At 53.4% G+C, this 16,254-nt stretch overlaps 2 protein-coding genes across 2 annotated transcripts in view; one reads left to right on the plus strand and one right to left on the minus strand.

The window, feature by feature from the left end:
* The first annotated feature begins 507 nt into the window (after nucleotides 1-507).
* Nucleotides 508-14,937, plus strand: CUNH20orf27 (chromosome unknown C20orf27 homolog). Its single transcript, XM_010610994.3, has 6 exons — nucleotides 508-1,008; nucleotides 7,297-7,412; nucleotides 9,439-9,581; nucleotides 13,000-13,138; nucleotides 13,987-14,109; nucleotides 14,284-14,937. The coding sequence occupies exons 2-6, from the start codon at nucleotides 7,394-7,396 to the stop codon at nucleotides 14,382-14,384; spliced, it is 525 nt and encodes a 174-aa protein (XP_010609296.1). The 5' UTR covers nucleotides 508-1,008; nucleotides 7,297-7,393; the 3' UTR covers nucleotides 14,385-14,937.
* Nucleotides 14,611-16,254, minus strand: part of Hspa12b (heat shock protein family A (Hsp70) member 12B) — a 19,859-nt gene continuing 18,215 nt past the window's right edge. The window contains exon 14 of the mRNA XM_033761019.1: nucleotides 14,611-14,618. Coding sequence (XP_033616910.1) covers nucleotides 14,611-14,618 — 8 coding nt within the window. The remainder of the gene's footprint in view (nucleotides 14,619-16,254) is intronic.

Consider the following 16,254-nt stretch of genomic DNA (forward strand, 5'->3'; position numbering starts at 1 on the left):
TCTGGACTCCTCCCTCTCCGGCACTGTGGGAAAACTGTACCCACCAGCGGAAATGGGGGGTTGCTAGCGCAGCTGAGGCAAGAACCTCTGAAGCCCGGGGCCATGCCTCTTCCTGCTTCTGTGGAAGTGCCCACGTCCCTCTCTGCAGGGCTGAGCTAGGCTCATCCCCCTGCCATGACGACTGCCTCCATGGAGACCGAAAGCAGAGGCTGAGGTCCCCGGGGGCGACCGCACAAGATCTCCCAACCCCCATCCGGCATGCCTTTGTTCTGATGCTTATCTGGGCCAGGCTGGGCTCCCAGGACGCGTCTCGGGTCCGCATGGGCACCCTTTCTCTGAGGCAGGGGAATGCGGTGGAAAGGGAAAAAGCCGAAACCCTGGGATCGCAAAGAGGAAGGGGTGTTTGGTCAGTTACTAGACAGGAATAGCGTAGCTCGAAGCGGGCGTGGAAGACTCGGCGGAAAGGCCAATTTCCGATGCTCCACCTATCTCCCTACGCCCGTTTTAGGGTCAAGCGAGGGGGAAAGGCCCAAGGGAGGCCCCTCCCAAATTGAGGCGGTGGCCGGAGGTGCAAATCACCCAGCAAAGACGGCCCTGGGGCGGGGCCTATCCGAGGAACGCCAGCTCTAGCTCCGGTAGGTCTTACTGCGGCCCCTGGCTACAACTGTAGATCGGACAGGCTCCATCGCGAGAACTCGCCGGCCCCGGCAGAGACGGAATCGCCGCGCGCAGCCCCACGCCCCCCGCACCTTACGCCGGTGCCTCCTTGCTGGTTGGCGGTTCTCTGGAGCCAGCTCATTGGTCAGAAGCGGCCTTGTCCTATTCCCCGCCCCTGTCGACCAATGGGCGGAGGCGGGGGCGTGCCGTGAGGCGGGCGGCCGCCGCGCGGGGCTCTTTTCCTCGTGTTCGGCGTTGTACCCCGGCTGCCGCTACGTCCCCCACCACGGCCGCCGTCACTGTTGCCCCTGTCCGACTGAGTCCGGCCCACTCCAGGGGTTCGCCTGCAAGGTGAGATTGCCCTGACTCTCACAGCCTCCCGGTTCCGCCTCGCTTGCCGAGATTCCGCTCCTCGCCTAGACCCTGTGCTAAGCAGTCGGTGCCTGGGACCCCACCCGCTATGATAGGTGGATTTGGGCCTGGAACACTGCCCCGCACCAGATCGGGGGGATGTTAAGTCCTGGGGATCTGGGTACAGTTAGCTGGTGCAGCAGGGGTGTTTCCCGCGGGGCGCTGTCGTGGGGCACGAGTGACACAATGCGGGGTGGGGGGCGTAATGGGGTCAGCGTCGCTTCCCCCTACATCCTCGTGTTTGCACCGCCTTGTTGTATGACCTTGGCCGAGTAGCTTCTCTGAGCCTCCGGTGCCTTGGCACCCTCTCGGCGGAGGACGGTGGATGTCTGGAGTGCGGGCTCTGGAAGCTTCTGCGTCAGCCGAGGTGAAGGTAGAGAGCGCAGGGATTATCTCAGAGAAACAGCCGCTGCCTTGTTGCTCGGGATGGGTGGAGCAGGGCACGTCTATCTTCATTTGTCCCCGAGAACACTAGGATGGGGTGGAATGAAAATGCCACACCCACGGGCATGTGGGCAGGAAAGGGCACGGAGTTCTTCACCTGGGCCTCTGAGAACTTGGCTGCCGCCTCCTCACTGTCGTGCTGCAGAAATGATTTGATTTAGGTTCAGGACCGGTGCACCTGTTAGTGAGCAGGGCCCTGTTGAACTGAAAAGGGTGCCTCAGCTTGCCTTTCTTCCTGATTCTTGATATTGGGAAGTGGTGATAGTACATCACTCTGCTCCAGGAGGCTGAAGAAGGTCGGGGTAGCTGTCACCACTTGAATCCAGATTGAACTCTGCTTCTTGGGGCCTTGGGTCATAGGCCAGGATGGGGCCGGGTAGGGCAGGTCATCTAGAGACTAGAGGACTCTCAGCACCCCCGAGCTGAAGGCAGGTGGAGTGTGGGGACAGGATGCTGGGCAGAGGGGGGCAGCACTAGTTGGGAAGACGGGGTGGGGGGTGGGGGACCCTTCCATCTTCACCCACCCACATAAACTGTTTCTGAGAGAGACAACAGCCGTACCTATCCTTGGACCTTTGCTGGAAAGAGGACAAAATGAAGCCAAGTCAAGGCTGCTTGCACACCTAACCTCCAGCCTTCACCTGCTGTAAGTGTGAGGCCCTGCTGTGTGCCCAATCCTGAACCTGATATAAGGTTCTGGGAGGCAGCTGGCAGCTGTGGCCCTATCCTGAGGCCTCAGTGGGTGTTCTTTTTACAGGCTTGGGCTTTGAGAGGCTGGAGTGGGCTTCTGCTGAACTGAATGTTTTGAGCCCTAGGATGGGCGTAGGGGGAGGAAGTGGTAGGAAGAGTGGAAGGTTGTTTTTCTGGCCTTGCAAAGAGAAAGGTTTTGCGCCAGGCTAAGAATGGGAATTGAAGAATAATTGAGAAACAAACCCCTAAGAGGTTGGGAACATGACCCCAGCCACACAGCTGAGGAAGCAGGATAGAGCTGGCCCGGAGATGCCTTGGGGATTGAAGGCTGCCTCTGGGGCAGAGAGGTGGTGTGGACTGGGTGACAAGAGTGGCATGTTCATGAGCAGCACTTTTCCATGGATCAAGTGTACTTGACCTTTGTGTATTTTGGAGTTGGGATCTTCTTAGAGCAGCCTGGAGTAGCATCCAGCAATCTTGGGAGCAGGACTCGGGTACTGAGTATGCTGGGTTCCTGGGTCACCAGGAACGTGCTGCCTGTCCACGTACCAGACCATGGGTAGGGTAGCCTCAAAGCAGCCTCTCCAAAGCCAAGAGGACCCTGAGCTGGCAGCTCTCTGTTTTCCAAAGAGAAGGGTTTGCCCAGTTTCCCTGAGAGCCATCAAATACCACAGAAGCCCTCAAGGCCCTTGTCCCACCTTTTCAGCCCTCCCCATCCTGTGACTGTCCAGGGTCTCCCCTTGACTTGTTGACAGCCATCTAAGGTAGGGAGGGAGACAAGGTACTTATTTTCCTCATCTTTTTGAGCCCCGCTGGCTGAGAGAGGGTGTGGGCATGGAGCTCCTAGCTGTCTGCTCTCTGGTCCTCCCTGAAGGCCTGATTACCCTGGGAGTAAAAGGAAGGGCAATGGGAGGGAGGTCCTCCTCCTAACCCTTGAGCTATTTTCCGAGAAGCTGACATCCCCAGAGCTTACTCTGAGGGCCACTCCTGGCTCTCACAGGGTTGACCTGAAGTGCCTCTCCTTCTGTGTGCCTCTCTTCCAGTGAATTTGCTGTTGCTTTAGAAACCAGGCCCTTGGGGCTTTGCTTCGGCTGAGGCCCATGGTGGGAGGGTGGGGAGTGCACACATTTTCACAGATCTTTAGGTACAGCTGCAGTAAATCGTGGGAAGGCAAGGCCACTGCTTACCCCTCTGTATCAGAGAAGTGACAGCAAGGACAGAGCCTGAATTTGATCCAGGACTTCTGTCTCTTGGGGGGCCTTGTGGCTTGGGCCATAGTGAGGACTCGGCTGGTACAGGAGCAGGGTGGAGGTAGGGCCAGGCTAGGGTTGCTAGCTAGGATTGCTGAGCAGGTCTCTGTGAGCATGCTGCAGTAGCAGGGAGGCCTAATGCCCTCTTTTCCTACTTGTAATGAAGATTTTGTGTGGATGAGAATCTGGCTCCCTAGGGATAGCCACAGGCAGATTCACTAATGGGAAAGAAGGTTTGGTTTTCCCAGACTCCTGTGGGCCCCTACATTTAATTGCGTCCCCATTCTGTGTTCTCACAGAGGGTTGCAACAGTTCCTGAGTGATTTCTCTTTCCTGAGTTCCGGGCACTGCAAGGAGACATGGGGCCTGCCCTCAGCAGCCTTTTCCATGTCAAGATGGGTACAGGAAGGTAACCAGCTGATGTGGCAAAGCCAGAGGAAGGCCTGTGGTGGGAATAGGGCTTGGTTAAGAGTGAGGCAAAGAGATCCTGAGAATTGCGTGTACTGACCACACCTGCCTGGAAGGCTCTTCTTTTTTTTTTTAAATTTAAATTTAAATTTTTTTGAGACAGGGTCTTATTATGTAGTTGAGACTGACCTGGAACTCACTGTGTAGCCCAGCCTGGTCTCGAACTCATAGTGATCCTCCTGCCTCAGCCTCCTGAGTGCTAGGATTACAGGCGTGCACCACTACGCACGGCACAAGGCTCTTCTTAGAGTGTTCAGTCATTCACTCAACAAGTATAAACTGAATGCATCTGCTGTCAGATGCTCTACTGGGCGTTAGGTACACAGAGTTTGGCAAAACCACAACCACTGTGCTCTTAAAGTAGGGGAGATAGTTAACAAATGGTCCCAAAAAATGAGAAAGGGGATCCTTTAAAGAGTTTTAGGCCTTTCCTGGGATGTGGAGTGGGATGGGAATGCTTCTCTAAAAATGAGATGTTGGGGGTAAGACCCCAACTAAGGTGTGGCTGGGGGAACAGAGGATAGCCTGGGCCAAGGCAGGCAGGGGCCAGGTAGTGTGTGTGGGAAGAGAGGGAGGGACCTCTCAGGTACTGGGTGGGAGTTTTTTCTGGAAAGGGCTCCCCTCAGCCACTAGTTAAGAGTTTCACCTCAGCCAGTTGGAAGTGTCCTGGGGACTGAGGAACCCTGTGGACACTGGCTGTCACTGATCCCTGGCTGCATTATTATGGTGCAGCAGCCTCTGCAGGCAAGGAAGAAGGCCTGGCACCTTCGCACTTGGCTGTTTGTCACATGCCTCAAGTTCACAGCTTCAGGGATGGTGGGGTTGGGAGGGTTGGGGCAGGCTGTTTCCAAGGCCAAGCTTCCTGGAGACAAGCTGACCCCAGAGCAGCCCTGGCCAGAGGTGAAGGGAGTACAGTTCACCTCCCTACATCCCGGGGACTGGGAGCTGGCCTCCTGCATTGCAGAGGCCCAAGGCTTGCTCTTCTGGCAGGGGCCCTGGGACTCACGCTGCGAATGCTTTGCCCAGGAAGCAGATTGGGCCTGGGTGGACTTGGCTGGCATAGGAAAGCCGGGAAGGAGGTGAGGTCACCTCTGTTCCCAAGGCTACTCAGCATCCGAAGGACTTGAGGTCGTGCCCTGGACAGGCCCGTCCCCTGACTGAGGCCACTCTGTGGTTTCTCTTCATTTTCTAGACTAGCCAAGGTCACTCATGGATCACTTATCTCTAAACAGTGTGTTTCTCTGAAAAACTAAGAACATAACTTCTTTACATAGCACAGTCCCATTACCTCAGCTAACAAAACTCATTTCTTTGTGTTATCTGCTAGTCAGTCCATTCGCATTTCCTGGTATCCCCAGAAGGTCTTTTTATAGGGAATTAGAAACCTCTTCCTTCACTTTTTTTTTTTCTTTTTGCTGCTTAAATGATCTAAAAAACAACAGGTCAGTTGTCCTATACATTTTCCTACCTTCTTGTCCCATAAGTGTGTGTGTTAATCTAGAATAGGGGTTGGCAAACTTTCTGAGAGGGCTAGATGGTAAATATTTTAGAATTTGCAGGCCATATGGACTCTGTCACAACTACTCTGAGTAGTTTTGTTTTAGTGCAAAAGCTGTTACAGACAACATGTAAATGAATGAGCAATTGTGCTCCAATAAAACTTTATTTACGAAAAACAGGCAGTGGTCCACAGGCTGCGTAGTTTGCCAATTGCCTGTCTAGTATACTCTCTTCTTTCCTTTCTTTTTTATTTTTTCCTTGCAATTTAAAAAAAGGTCAGCTGTCCTGTGGCATCCCCTGTCTTCATGGTTTCTGTCATTGCTTGTTCGTAGCTCTTTAGTTTGTTCTGCTATCCTTGGTCAGTGATGCTGAGACTTTGTGCTGCCTCACATCAGAAGGCATCAGTTTATCAGGTCCATCTTACAGTGAGAGGGGATGGGACAGTGTAGCCAGGTGATGTCATACCTGTGCGTTGCAAACTTGTGCTTTTCCTTTAAGAATAGCAGGTGCGTGGATGTGGTAGAGTACACCTAAAATCCCAGCCCTGTGGGAGGCTGAAGCAGGAGGATTGTAAGTTCAAGCCCAGCCTTGGCAATTTAGTGACGTAGGGAGACTCTCAAAAAATAAAGCTCAAGTTGTGGTATATGCCTGTAATTCCGGCATTTGGGAAGCAGAGGTAGGGGGAGCATGAATTGGAGCCCAGGCATGGTGGTGCGAGCCTGGGTCAGTAAGGTTTAATTCCAGCACTTGGGCGGCTGAGGCAGGTGGACTGCCACAAGTTCAGAGCCAGCATGGGCTACATAGTGAGATCCTGTCTCAAACAAAATCAAACAAACAAAAGGGCTGGGGCTGTAGCTCAGTGTGAAGGTCCTGAGTTCAGTCTACAGTACCACAAAAGCCAAAATAAATCCCAGGTCATCTGTCAGTGGCACTGGGCACCTCTGTGTTTCTGCTTCCCATCACCCTTCTGCCACAGTTCAGCCCCCAGTGAGTTGTTGCCTCTGGCATTTGTTGCTTTGGGGGTGCGGGATGACTTCGCATTTGGTCATTCGTTTGTTGTTTATTACCAAGAAATCTGTAAAGAAGAGCTCTCTGTCAACCACCAGGGCAGTTCTCTTAGAAGAAAGGAAGAAATAGGCTGAATTATTTTCCTTTAATTGCCACTTTTCAGAGCAGAGAGTTAGGGCACTGCTACCGTCACTGGTGACACATGAGGCCCAGGTTTGTTTACTTTGCTTTCCTTCTTTTTTCTGTACTCCCTTCAGTGCCCTGGTTTTATGTATTTCATCTGTTTCCATCAGTTCTGCTTATTATTTTTGATGCTGACAAAGGCCCGGCTCAGCCCTTTGCAAGCTTCCTAGGGTGCCTCACACAGACTCCTGCACTGAGGCAGCCCTGTGACTCAGGCTCAGACCAGGGCCTGAATGGGTGGCTCTGGTGGGGCTCTGGTCTATCTTTAGCCCTAACTGGGCACCAGGAGAAAAAGCTCCAAGGATAAGCTTATCGCATATGGTCCCTTCCTGTTGCCACCCGACGCATACACTGTTGACCTGCACCCAACTTCAAAGGATGTATAAAATACACGTTAGGTCCCCCTTCTCCAGGCTGCCAGCCCTTCCTGCTAGCCTTAGGTGGGCTGGGCATGTGAGTCCTGTGCTGCCACTTTGGTACCCACAAGCTCAGCAGGTACCAGAAGGGCCCCAGTCAGTAGAAAGTTGGGCAGGGTTGTGGGTTCTTGGTGACATGGGCAGAGCCCCTGTGCTTCACGATACGGAGCCCACTTGGACTGCTGAGGGTTTGTCCCAAAGGGAGCCTCTCTGCTGGCCATGGGCTCTGGGTGATCCAGACCCTGCCCTCCTCACCCACTGTCCTTCAGGCTCCCGCTGGTGTCCTGGAGCATGGGAGGCTGCTGAGCTTGAGTGGCGGTGTCCGGCCGGAACTGTTTGTCTCACCCTGTGGCAGGGAGGGCGTCCATGGCTGCAGCCAACAAGGGTGAGTGCCTTTCTGTGCATGTTTCACACAGCTCTTCCAGTGGGTGGGGCTGGGACACTGTGGTGCAGGCTTTAGATGTGTATGTGTGAGAGACAGAGGGAGAGAGAAGGAGGGAGAGATTTGGAATATTCCAGTGTTTGTGCCAGGTCCTGGGCTGGGGGGTAACCCAGGCCCTAGGAGGGTCTCCAACTTGCTCCTTGGCTTGCTGTTCTCTAGAGATATATGCTCCGGTGTCCCCATATGCCAGCCTCTTTCCACTTCTGAGACTTGGGGACATGCAGGGCATATGGTGAGTGCTGAGACTGGGGAGGTGGGCAGGGAACAGCAGGCTGTGAAGGGAACCTGGACTTTATTCAGGCCCCAAAGGACTGGCTGAATGAAGAATCCAGACTTCATTCTGAGTTGTAGGCGCGAGAGACTTGAGCGTCAGTCTGTGGAGCTCAGCAGGGAGTCCCCAGGCCTCTGCTGAGTATTCAGGGACTCAGTTCTAGGGAGCATCGTCAGAGAGGTCTGGAGTCATGCTCTTGCCCTCCCCAGGCTTAGTGGTCCATTCATCCCAGGCCCCCAGCCTGCCACTGCCTGCTGTGTTAGTCACCTTTCTGTTCCTGTAACAAAATACCTGAGAGAAATAAGCTTGAAAGAAGGAAAGGTTTATTTTGGCTCACAGTGTCAGAGATTTCTGTTATTGGTCGCTTGGCCCCTGTCTCAGTTGCTTTCCTTGTCACTGGGACAACCACACCCACACTCACCCACACCCACACCCACACCCACACACACCTTAAAGGAGGAAAGCTTTATTCTGGTTTACAGTTTGTAGAGGCTTCAGTCTATAGTCAACTGGGTCCAAGGGAGGGTGGCACAGCAGAGGAGAAAGAGCTCATGGCCTGGCAGCAGGAAGCAGAGACAGATGAGTGTGTGTGGCAGTGGAGTGGACCTTTCCAGGCCACACCCAGTGGAACCTGTCTGTACCTCCCAAATCACATTTAGCTAGACTAATGTAGACTGAGCCACTGATGAGTATCACACCCCCATGATCCAGTCACCCCCAAAAGCCCCACCTGTGAGCACTGAGGCTTTGGGGGCATCTAGGTATAAACCCGAACAGGCCCTGTTGTTTGGCTTGTGGTGAGGAAGAACATCATGGCAAGGGTGCGTGGTGGAGAAGCTGTCTACCTCATGGCAGCCAGGAAACAGAGACAAGAAGAGGTGGGGGTCCCAATATGCCTGTCGAGGGCTCAGAGATTTAGAGGACCACCTGTAAAATTTCATCACCTCCCAGTGGTGCTGTCACCTCATCCCAGCAACACGTGACCCTTTGGGGGACATTTAGGATCCAAACCAAACACTACCACTCTGCTTGTCTCAACCCCCTACTCTTTCTGGCCTCAGAGAACCTAACCAAGCTCAGGGACAGCCCAGCCCCAGGACAGCCAAGGGCCAGGATGGGAGCTAAATAGGAGGAGATGTATGGGGAGGGGCTGGGAGGTTCCCAGCTTCTTCCTTCTTCCCTGCCAGTGATAGTGGGCTGAGTGACCACCTGGATGCCTTTCATTTTTCCAGCCTTCAATCAAGTCCCTCCCCTAGAGCCTGTCCCTATCCCTGCCCACGTAGGCTGGGGTCATCAGGGAGCACAACCCAGGGGCCTCATGCACTGACAGACCTGCCGCAGATGGCAGCTCGGCACTATGAAGGAGAGCTGGGGCCAGGGCATGGGCTTGGGAAGTGTCTGGAGGGCAGTGTCTTCCCATCTGGTGCCAGCCTCCTCCCCTCCGAATGAGGCCTCGTGTCACTCAGTTCCCCCCATGCCCACACTTGGGGGCTCTTTTTGTGTAGGACTGGGCAGGTAGGAGATTGGAGAATCTCAAGCCTTGTAATTTCCAATGTCCATTTAGCCATGAAAGGAGCCCATCTGGTGGGTGATGGTGATGTCAAGGATAATTTGGGGACAGAGAGGGGATGGGGGGGTGTGGTTTCTTGGGGGAAGGAGAAGGCAGCAGCCCCTAGATTCTTCTCCTACTTTTCCTAGGCAACAAGCCCAGAGTCCGGAATATCCGCTTTGCAGCAGGCCATGATGCAGAAGGCTCCCACAGCCATGTCCACTTTGATGAGAAACTGCACGACTCAGTGGTCATGGTCACCCAGGAGAGTGACAGGAGCTTTCTGGTCAAGGTATGTATATACCTGCACCATCGTCAAACTCATTCTCTCTACCTCTTCCTTGTCTCTTCCTGGCCCCCTAGGCCTGTCTGTCCCTTTTCCTTGGTTGGGTTCACGGGCACATCTTTGCCCCTTCCTTAGCCTTGCTTTCCCCATATGTAAAGTGGAGGAGTCAGTTTAGAACCCTTGTTGTCATTGGCCTCACCTAGACAATAGCAGTGCAAGGCTGGTGTTGAGGTTGTGGTGCTATGGGTGGGGCTTCAGGTCTAGGCCTCGCTTTGTTGCTCTGTGACCTTGGACAGGTCATCTTAGTTTGTCTTCTTTCCAGTTGACAATTAACATCCATAAAGCTTGAGTGAGAATGGAAGCGGGTATGTATGGTACAGATACGAAGCTAACTATGGTGGTAACAAGGTGTGACTTTTTACTCTGTCAAATCTCCACCTGATTTAGTTTCTTTGTACTGGTTTTTTCTCCCCAGATTTTCTTTTTTGACTTGGGGGATTGAATCCAGGGCTTTACTCATGGATGTTTTTGCATATGCTTTGTCACAGAGCAGTACTCCAAGCCCTTATCCCACATTTTGTTTGGTAGAGCACTTCCTTCCAGTGATACCTCAGACAACTCCCAGTGTGGCTCCTCCAAATGTTAGGACACTGTTGGTCCCATCTTCACATGGAAGAGTCAGGAAGGAGTCTTTGGAGGGGCTAGATTGGAGAGAACAGGGATTAAGTGCTTCGGGTTGGTCAGTAAGCCAGGGGTCCAGAGTAGAGGTAGAGTGACCTGTGATCAGGGTACAGGAAAATTCCCTGAAGAGGGGCTTGCTGCCTGCTCAAAAAGGGACCCAAGATGGGTATAGTGGCATGTACCTATAATCCTAGCACTCTGGGAGACTGAGGCAGGAGGATTACAGTTCAGGCCCAGGTTGGGCAACTTAGTCAGTGAGACACTGCCTCAAAATAAAAAAATAGAAAAGGGCTGAAGGCCCTAAGTTCAACACCTGGTACTGGAAAAAGTGGAGGGGGGCTTATGGGAGAGGAAGGAGAGGAGTAGAAAGAAAGGGGCCCAAGTTTGTATCTATTTCTGTCTAACTCTAAAATCCTCATTCTTTCTCTTTAGCTAATAGATTTCCCAAAGGGAAAATGGAATGAACCAAAACTTTAAAAAATAGTTTCCTTTCCCTATTGCAAAATCCATTCATGTCAGTTAGGGAAAATTTGGAAGACAGAGAAAAACATAAAGGTACTGAGGATGTAGCTCAGTGGTAGAGCACCTGCCTAGCATGTATGAGGCCCTAGATTTATTTTGTTTTGTTTTGTTTTTTGTTTTTTGAGACAGGGTCTCATTGTATAGTTGAGACTGACCTGAAACTCACTATGTAGCCCAGGCTGGTCTCTAACTCACAGTGATCCTCCTGCCTCAGCCTCCTGAGTGCTGGGATTACAGGCATGTGCTGTTATGCCCAGCTGAGGCCCTAGATTTAATCCCTAGCAAAAAATAAGTAAAAGAAAAATTTAAATGAAGAAAAAATTAAAAGTAGCTACAGTTATACTATCGAGGCATATCTATGGTTACGTTTTTTTTTTTTTTTTTTTTTTTTTTTTTTTTTTTTTCTAGCCCTTGTGCTTGTGAGGCAGGTGCCGGAACCACTGAGCTAAATCCCTGGCCCCTATGGTTAAATTTTGATGTGTATCATTTCAGCTTTATTTTTTAGTTTGGTTTCTAAAATTTGGGCACACTTTGTTTTTTGAGATAGTTTTTTTTTGTTTGTTTGTTTTGTTTTTTCATACCAGGGATTGAAATCAGGGCCTTGCACTTGTGAGGCAGGCAGTGGCACCACTGAGCTAAATCCTGGCCCAATTGAGATAGGGTCTTGCTATGTAGTTTAGGTTAGCCTTGTACTCACTATGTAACCCAGGCTGGCCTTAAACTTGCAGTAATCCTCTTCCCTCAGCCTCCTGAGTGCTGGAATTCCAGGTGTGCACCACCACACCTGGCTGGGCACACTGTTTTTTGTTTTGTTTTGTTTTTTGCTTGCTTCTGTTGTGAACTGTCTCCTGCTTGTGTCAGGAAATAATTTTCCGTGAGGTTTTACAGCTGCCTGGTATTCTATCACATGTATCATCATCGACTTGGCTGCTTCCTGGTCCTGGGTGTTACAGTTTCTCTCTTTCTCTGTTATAGATAGGGTGCTGATGAGTGTTGTTTTGCACATCTCTGAGTATTTCCTCTGGAAAATTCTGCAAGCAGTCCAGCTGGGCCACAGTGGGCAGGTACAATCAGAAAGCCCTGAGAGGTGTGCCCTCCCCCAGCAGAGCATGGATTGAGTTTATCATACGGTAACATTGGCCTGGTCCCATTGGAAGGCTAAAAGCTCCATTCTGCCTTTCCCAATCTGCTTCCCACAGGGAGGGGCACACTTTAGCCCCTGTAACCGAGCAGGAATCTGTGTGCCTCCCAAAAAGGCCTACAGCATGCACCCTTGCACTTGCTGGACCATTAGTCACTGCTCAGCAGCCACCCCAACTTATGACCCTTGACACCACTAAGTTTCCAAGGATGGCATCTGTGCCAGAGGGACAGTGTTGTTTGCTGGGCGCTGTATAAACAACAGGAATTCCTCAGGCAGGGGCTGCTGGGCACTGAGCCTTTGAGTGGAAAGGCAGGCATCCATCATGAGCGCCAGCAGGCAGACAGGAGCCCAGCTTCAGTGGCTGTTGATAAGCCTGTGGCAGCTGTAGGCTGACACAGCTGGTCTAGTATCTGGCTTTTTTGTTTGTTTAGTGTTAGGGATTGAACCCAGGGCCTCACATGCTTAGCACAAGCTCTACCACTGAGTTACGGCCTCACTGCTGAGCTGCATCCCAGCCCCTGATGTCCATTTATCTAATTCCATCCAGTCTCATCCTATGCTGTCTGTGTTGCCCGCTGTCTCTGTATGAGTGATAGAAGACCAGTGTCCCTGACTCGAGCTCTGTCCCTGAGCCACAGGCTCTGACAGGTGCTGCTAGTGGTGAGAGCAGATGGGTGACCTGTACTGTGGGACTCTGAGCCTCCCTGTGGGCTGTGGGTGATGACTGCTGGGTGCCACACACGGCAGGAGTGGCCAAGAGGTCTAAGGAGCACTTCTCCCTGGTCACATGTTGTGGCCTACAGCCAGTCATTTCCTGGCTTCCATGTTCTTATATATAAAATAGGCCCCTGAGGACTATGGGGCCCCTGAAACAGATGCTGAAGATTGGGTGGCCTTTGGGGGAAGGGCTTCTGTCAGAGAGGCTGGAGCCATCAGCTAGGGGTTCAGGCCGGCTGGAGTGACTCCCAGGGAAACAGGTGCTGGGCCAACAAGGATCAGAGGTGGTGAGGCCCACATGGTCCTGGGTCAAATGGTAAGTGAATATTCCTCTCCCTTTACCCTTCCTTCCTGCTACAGGTTGGCTTCCTGAAGATTCTGCACAAGTATGAGATTACCTTCACTCTGCCCCCAGTGCACAGGCTGAGCAAGGACATCCGGGAGGCACCAGTCCCCAGCCTGCACCTCAAGCTCCTCAGTGTTGTGCCCATTCCTGAAGGTGCGTGCCTGCCCATCTGGGGTGCTGGTGACTGGCCCTCCTCCGGCGGGTCCAGGGAGAAGGCGGGATGGTCCTATTCAGGGATGGCACCTCTTTATGGGTTTGCAGTGTGGCAGCTTGGCTGTTGCATGCCCAGCCTCCTATCCTGGACAGAAGTCTGTGAACTCTCTGCAGGCCTACACCTGCACATCGCCTGATGGTTCCCTCAGCAGAGGACACTAAGACAGGAGTCACAGAGGAACTCCCTTCTCCTCCCCAAGAAAGCCTAGTGTCCTCACTGACAGGAGCTTTGGGGCCCCTGGCCTTCAGGCTGCTTCTGCCTACCCAGCTGGCTGCAAGCCCTGCCCTGCCCCCACCAGGCAGAGCCTGTGGTGCCACTTTTGAGGCAGCCCCAGCTTCAGTTTCATGTTGCCACATCACCCCTTATGATTTTCGCTGGACTCAGCAAGACCCCAGGCTTTGCCTTGCCTCTTGATTTCATGTTGACATCACCCCTTATGATTTTCGCTGGACTCAGCAAGACCCCAGGCTTTGCCTTGCCTCTTGCCACTGGACCCACTCAAAGCCTGTCCTACTTGCCCCACTTATTCCTCTCACCCTTCTCCCCGCCTCCTTGGTGCGGAGGGAGCTGGCCGTTTTCTCGGAAGCTTCGCCTTGGGAGCCATGCTCGGTTGGCCCAGAGTCTGAGGCATGGTCAGCTCAGTGAAGACAGGGAGGTTTGCTCAGCCTTGTGGGATGAGTCTCTTGATTTCCTTTCTTTAGGAGACGCCACACATTTGCCGTGGGTAGGGACACATGAGTGCTGGAGGTGGGGGTTGCTGATGGTCTGTGGTCCCTGTTCCTGGCAGGTTACAGTGTCAAGTGCGAGTACTCTGCGCACAAGGAAGGAGTCCTCAAGGAGGACATGCTGCTGGCCTGTGAGGGTGGCACAGGTGCTTATGTGCGCGTGATGGTGCAGGCGCGAGTCATGGGTGAGTGAAAGGGTGTGGGCCTGGCTGGAGGAGGGATGCTTGCCCAGCCGTGGTCCTGACCTACTTGTCCAGTTGTCCTGTTCCAAGCCAGTCCCTGGGGGAGTCCTCATGGAGTGTCCTGCGTGGGCAGGACCAGCGCGCGTGAGCATACCGACTTGCATGCCCCCCTTGCAGACCGGCACCACGGCACCCCCATGCTGCTGGATGGCGTCAAGTGCGTGGGCGCTGAGCTGGAGTACGACTCAGAGCACAGTGACTGGCATGGCTTCGACTGAGCCCCTTGGCCACCTTGGCCCTCAGCCTTAACCCTGCCTCGTCTCCGACTTGCTGCGTGATGGTGTGGCTTCCTCACCCTTCCTGGGTGTGTGGGTGGGTGGAGTGTCCACGGCCTCCAAGACCTGGCTGCACACGTGCCCACACCTCTCACCTCTGCCTTCATTTGTGCCACCACCCTGCCTCTCCTGTGACTTCCTCTCTCCCACTCCCTCCTCTCTGTGTGCCTCAGTCTCCTGCCAGAAGAAATGGGTTGAGGCTCCAAGGAGGCTGTCTGAGGGGAGTATGAGGGCCTGGGGTGGGTCCTACCTCCTGTCCACCCCAGGCTGCAGGGGCTTCAGCCAGTGTCTGGGAGAGGACGGAGTGGCTTGTAACGCCCATGCCCCATTACTGCTGCTGCTCTGCCTCAGCCGCCTCTCACTCTTCCCCCTGCTGACTTTGTGAGGAGGAGGGAGATGCAGCTCCCAGTCCCTGCCCTTCAGGTCTGTGATACTGGGTTTTTAAACGACTGGTCGGGATAGAAGCCTAAAGAAATAAAACTTCCAGTGGCTACCAGAGGCCAGTAGGTATTTTCTATGGGGTCCTGAAACCACCTAATCCTTAGCAGATGGGCTACGGAAGGACTTGGGTAACTTGTTCTTTCAGGAGGCAAGGTGCATAGTGTTGTAGCACCTAGCCCAGAATTGGTGTGCACAGACGTGACACTGCACGCTTGGGACTAGGCGCTGCAATGATTAGTTTGGATGGAAGAGAGGCCTCCTGCCTGGCCAGGGAGTGTCAAGGAGTGGGGGGAGTCGTTTGGGATCCTTGACAGGGAGGTAGCATCGCCCCCTCCTGGCTGGTTCCCAGCTCTGTGCACAGCTGAACATTTTCTCCTTTGTCTAGCTCCATTCCTAGACACTGCTCTCATTATTGAGGGCTCCACTTGTGAGTGCCAGCCGGCCATGGCTTCCCCTTGAGCATAAATACTTTATTTTCACCTTAGGATGGGTTCTTAGGCAGGTGGGGCTGACACATACCTGACATTTCACATTTGGAGAAACTCAACCTCACAGGTGGTTAGGGGCTGTCCTAGGGGCTGTGACCATCCCCCCAGTCCTCCCTCTGCCTTGCCTATTCTCCACTGCTCTTCAGGCCCCCCCACATGCCACCCACAAATCCCCTCAAAACCTCCTTCATCAAGATAACATACCATCCCCATCAGTCGATCACTGCCCCTTCTGCAGTTAACAGTCATCCTCGGGTTGCCAGCACCACATCCACAAAGGTGCTATGACCCTTGTTCCTCTGGTGTCCACTTGTCATTTCCCTGCAACGTGCAGATGCGCTGCCTGGCTTCCTATGACAGAAGCCCATCAATCTGAGCTCTGGCCTTCAAGTCCAGGCCCCACACAACCTCTGCCCTGAAGCCTGCCTCGCTTGGCCTCGCCTTACAACCTTTAGTTCAAAGGCTGCATTCTGCCTTTGGCGTCGCATGCCCTCCACCAGGCTGAGTGCACCGTCTTGCAGACTTACTGGAAGTCTCCCTTACCCACTGGTTCTTTGTGGAGGCCCTTCCAGTCAGTGGACCAAAGCCCAATCCCAAACCGATTTTCCATGAGTCCCCACCCACCCTCCACTGGCTGGAGGGCTTAAAAAGAGCCCTGACATTGGAACTAGCACGGCCACATCAGGCTTCCCAGGTGCCCAAGGAGGGCGGGGCCGAGCCGAAGGGGGTTGGCATTGCTCTGGCGACCTCAGTTGGAAAGAAAGTCAATTGCAGCGCGCACAGAACGATTGGTGCTGACGTCGACGGCAGTGACCTTAATCTCAGTATCGCCAAACTGCATGGCGGCGCGGATCTCGCGGCGGCCGGGGGGCGCGCCGGTGCTG

Source organism: Fukomys damarensis, unplaced genomic scaffold, assembly GCF_012274545.1.
Source record: "Fukomys damarensis isolate Sample0158 unplaced genomic scaffold, DMR_v1.0_HiC HiC_scaffold_7, whole genome shotgun sequence".
In the NCBI taxonomy this organism is placed as follows: domain Eukaryota; kingdom Metazoa; phylum Chordata; class Mammalia; order Rodentia; family Bathyergidae; genus Fukomys; species Fukomys damarensis.

Coding starts and splice junctions, on each gene's coding strand:
- CUNH20orf27 (XM_010610994.3), top strand. Junction 13,139..13,986: donor TGTTGTGCCCATTCCTGAAG/GTGCGTGCCTGC, acceptor TGTTCCTGGCAG/GTTACAGTGTCAAGTGCGAG. Junction 14,110..14,283: donor GGTGCAGGCGCGAGTCATGG/GTGAGTGAAAGG, acceptor CCCCCCTTGCAG/ACCGGCACCACGGCACCCCC.